We start from the raw sequence: 3,492 nt of genomic DNA on the forward strand, positions 1-3,492 counted from the left end.
AGATTTTCTCCAAAGTGTCGGAGAATGCTATGTACTAGTTCATGAAATTCTTATATTATCTTATTTTTTTTTAGTTTAGTGTCAACCATTTATGAGTTTAATAAAATTTTGTCGTATACGACATTTGTCAAAAAATTTGCAGTCAGTTTTAGTGATATACGCCAAAATGTGATAACAATTTTTATAAATTAACCATACTTTTTACTAATCAGCCTAATCGTGAGTTTCGCCCCAACAAAATTTCGCCAACAATTTTTTCATCCACCTGTAGTGAACACACGCAAACGAAAAGTGACCCGGTTCTAGAAAATGAAACTCATGATAAAGCTGAATATGTCGTAAACTAAAGAAGAACAGATAACTCTATTTAAAAGATCTTGATTAGTTTAGTACGACAGCAATACTAACGCAACTTGTACCAAATAACCGAAAAAATTTTAGTCAATTAGTCGGAAACTAAAGAAGATATCCAAAAACCAAAAATTGTCAAAATGACGCTTCCGGCAATTTTCCATCGAGGCGACGATATTTGAATAGCTTTGTATAGTTACCAATAGTCAGTACTAATTTGTACTGGAACCTGCAAACTTTTACTGGAAAAGTGTATGATAACCCAAAAATTTGCAAGAGAGCACTGAATCGAGAGCGTAACAACACGAGAGAGCTGCAAATTCTTGCTAGTGAAATTTTTACTAGCAGAAATTAGCTAGCAGAAGAAGAAGAAGAATAAATGTCAAAAGAATATATAAAAGGAGCGTTCCTTATCTCCCAGAAATAGTCAGAAAAAGTCCGAAGTAGTCAGATTTAGTCCAAAAAGCGTTCCTTAACTCGGAAATGACAGCAAAAATGAGAGAGCAACAGTCAGTGAGAGTGACTCTCATCAGTCCGAAGTAGTCAGATTTAGTCAGAAGAATTTTTTCTGGCAAAATCCTGAAAAGTGTCAAACGCAACTGAATTTAAATTAACGGAAATTAAAGAATACGCAAAAAGTGAGAATAATCTAAAAAGTAAAAGAAATGAATTGAAATTGGAAGGAGGCAAAAAATAATTGATATAGTAAAGGCGGGTTCACCGTTGGTGTCCGGACAACTTTTTATTTGCTCTCAAAAGATTTGAGCCGGAGAGGGTACTGAAGTACGGTTCCCCGTTGAGTTCGACACATTTTATTTTGTTCTGAAGCAAACAGCTGATGATATTGTTGCCTACATACGATTTTTAGGACAAATAACACATGCAATTCTCTGCAAACGCATATAAAGGAGAACGCGGCAACCCGAATCATCAAGTCGTTCGGACAGAAAATCAAAATCAACTTGATTCGAACAAAGAGTGTTCAGCACATTTTTGTCGCGCTCTCAGTGAGACAAAGTGGGAAAGGAACGCGTAAAATTACTAACAAAAAGTGTCCGGACACGAACGGTGAATCCGCCTTAAGTGTTTATTGTGCTTGTGCTTGTGTGAATGTGTTTTGTACATACATTTCCATTCTTATTTGACGTTAGTTTTGTTGTTGCCAATCTTTGGACTAAAAATTTGGTTTTTTGCGTTCCTTTACTTTTCCTGTTATTCTCTTTTAGTGAGCGAATTTTGCTTACGCTCTGGCATTTTGACACTTTTCAGATTTTAGTCCAAAAGGATAAGAAATGAACCTAAAAAGTGGTGTTACTAGCTCAGTTGATTTTGTGTATGTGTTTCGCCGCACGGCTTCTGATATCAAATTGAAAAATTTTGTTTGAATTTCTACTCACACTTACAGGTTTTGACAGTTTATGCCGCCAAAGCAAAAACAAAATACATGTAAATTTTTGTTTTTGTACTCCTGCAATCACCTTATATTGATTCGCCTTGGCACAAACAAAAGTAAAATGAGTGGAAACAAAAATATTAATGATGTACTGGACAGTGTTAGTGCTTGTGTGTAAAGCAAAGAGTTTAAAACTGATTTATAAATAGTAAAATGTTAACAGCAAATTGTCAAAGCAGTGCAACAACTGTTCACTTGCAAGTTATTGCTAGTTTTGTGTTCAATAAGTTCTTCTGCTAGTTTTCTCTTCTTCTCAATTTAACGCTCTATTTTGCTTTTACGCTCTCGCTGCAATGTTACTGTTACTATACAAACCTAATGTTACTCGCATATTTTCGAGCCTGTATGTACATTTTCGGGAAAAAGGTTAAAAAGTGTATCCATCTGCTGAAAAGATATTTTCGCAGATTCACAATTTATTTAAAATAAATCTATTACCCCAATCTCCAATTCCATGTGAATAAATCTCCCCAGTGCTTAAATAATTTTCACCACATTAAATAGCTGCACAACACCCTAATTGCCGAAAAAGCGTTGCTTGCAACACTAGTCCTTTATGGGGACCAAACTTGGCGAAAAAAAAATAGCTAAGTTTGTTTACTGGATATACTGAGCTAGAAACTTTTAGTTGACGAAAAAGTAGTACACGCGATAGACTTAACAAAAATGTATTTAAATATTATAAGGCGAATTCATATAAGGTGGTAGCGGTAGTACAAACACTAACATGTTTTTTACTTTTTCTTTCGCTACACAAATGTCAAATTTCAACTAGTCCTTGCTCAAGGAGGAAGAGGGAAAGAAAATTACAACGCTCTTATTTCGCACTCACTCGAAAGCAGTTTTGAGATATGTGTACCGCGGCGAATTAAAGCAGCTGTTCTAGGAACACCACCTTATATGAATGCGCCTTGTTATAATACTATTTTTCAAAAGAGTAATTTTGACACCCTGTGCCAAATTGAAAATTTAAGTTCCATTTGAAGTGAAAATTGCCAAAAATGGCACGGTTTGAGCCAAGTTGGCTGAAAAGGCCGAAATTATTTACGTACTACTTGTAGGAGTCCTACTTATGCTTGTGATTATGAATGAATAAAAGTATTGGTATGCACATATGTATGTTTGTATGTATGTATAAATGTCCATATTAAATAAATTAAGTAAATATCGTCACTAGACACGTATAAAGGCGCACTAGTGTTTTGACGGCGAAAAAAGACGCATAAAAAAATTTGACAAAAAAAGACGCTTAAGAAAAACTTTGTCGAAGAAAGACGCGTGAACATTTTTTGCGAGGTCAACTTTTGAGTTCGCGTCTTTATTCGTGTCTAGTTACGATATACACTTAGATTCTCCGTAAAATCTCGTATGGTTGTTGATTTACGAGAGTAAAAATTCTTAAGTCAAATAAGCATCGTCATCGCTTAGTTTCTTATTCGCCGTTTTATTGTTGTGCGGGTACGTGGCGTGACAGCTTTTACTTCGTACCTTATCGCGATCATCCGCTCTTTGGTTGTTTCGAAATGCGTGTTCATTAATGGCTTTTATTTAATCAACACTTGTTCATAATATGTATTTACTGTACATTAGTCTGATTCAATTGATAATCTTCAGTATATAAATGTATGTATGCACTAGGGTGCCCATTGGAAATGTTTTTTTCCCTTCCCCCTAATTTTATGAATTTT

At 34.9% G+C, this 3,492-nt stretch overlaps 1 protein-coding gene across 1 annotated transcript in view; it reads left to right on the forward strand.

Moving 5' to 3' along the window:
* Positions 1-3,164, forward strand: part of LOC118747201 (putative choline-phosphate cytidylyltransferase) — a 3,782-nt gene extending 618 nt beyond the window's left edge. The window contains exon 3 of the mRNA XM_036481190.1: positions 3,137-3,164. Within this exon, the coding sequence (XP_036337083.1) occupies positions 3,137-3,164 (28 nt within the window). The remainder of the gene's footprint in view (positions 1-3,136) is intronic.
* The last annotated feature ends 328 nt before the right edge of the window (positions 3,165-3,492 follow it).

This window comes from Rhagoletis pomonella, unplaced genomic scaffold, assembly GCF_013731165.1.
Source record: "Rhagoletis pomonella isolate Grant_MI unplaced genomic scaffold, Rhpom_1.0 Rhpom_scaffold_00011, whole genome shotgun sequence".
NCBI classification, from domain to species: domain Eukaryota; kingdom Metazoa; phylum Arthropoda; class Insecta; order Diptera; family Tephritidae; genus Rhagoletis; species Rhagoletis pomonella.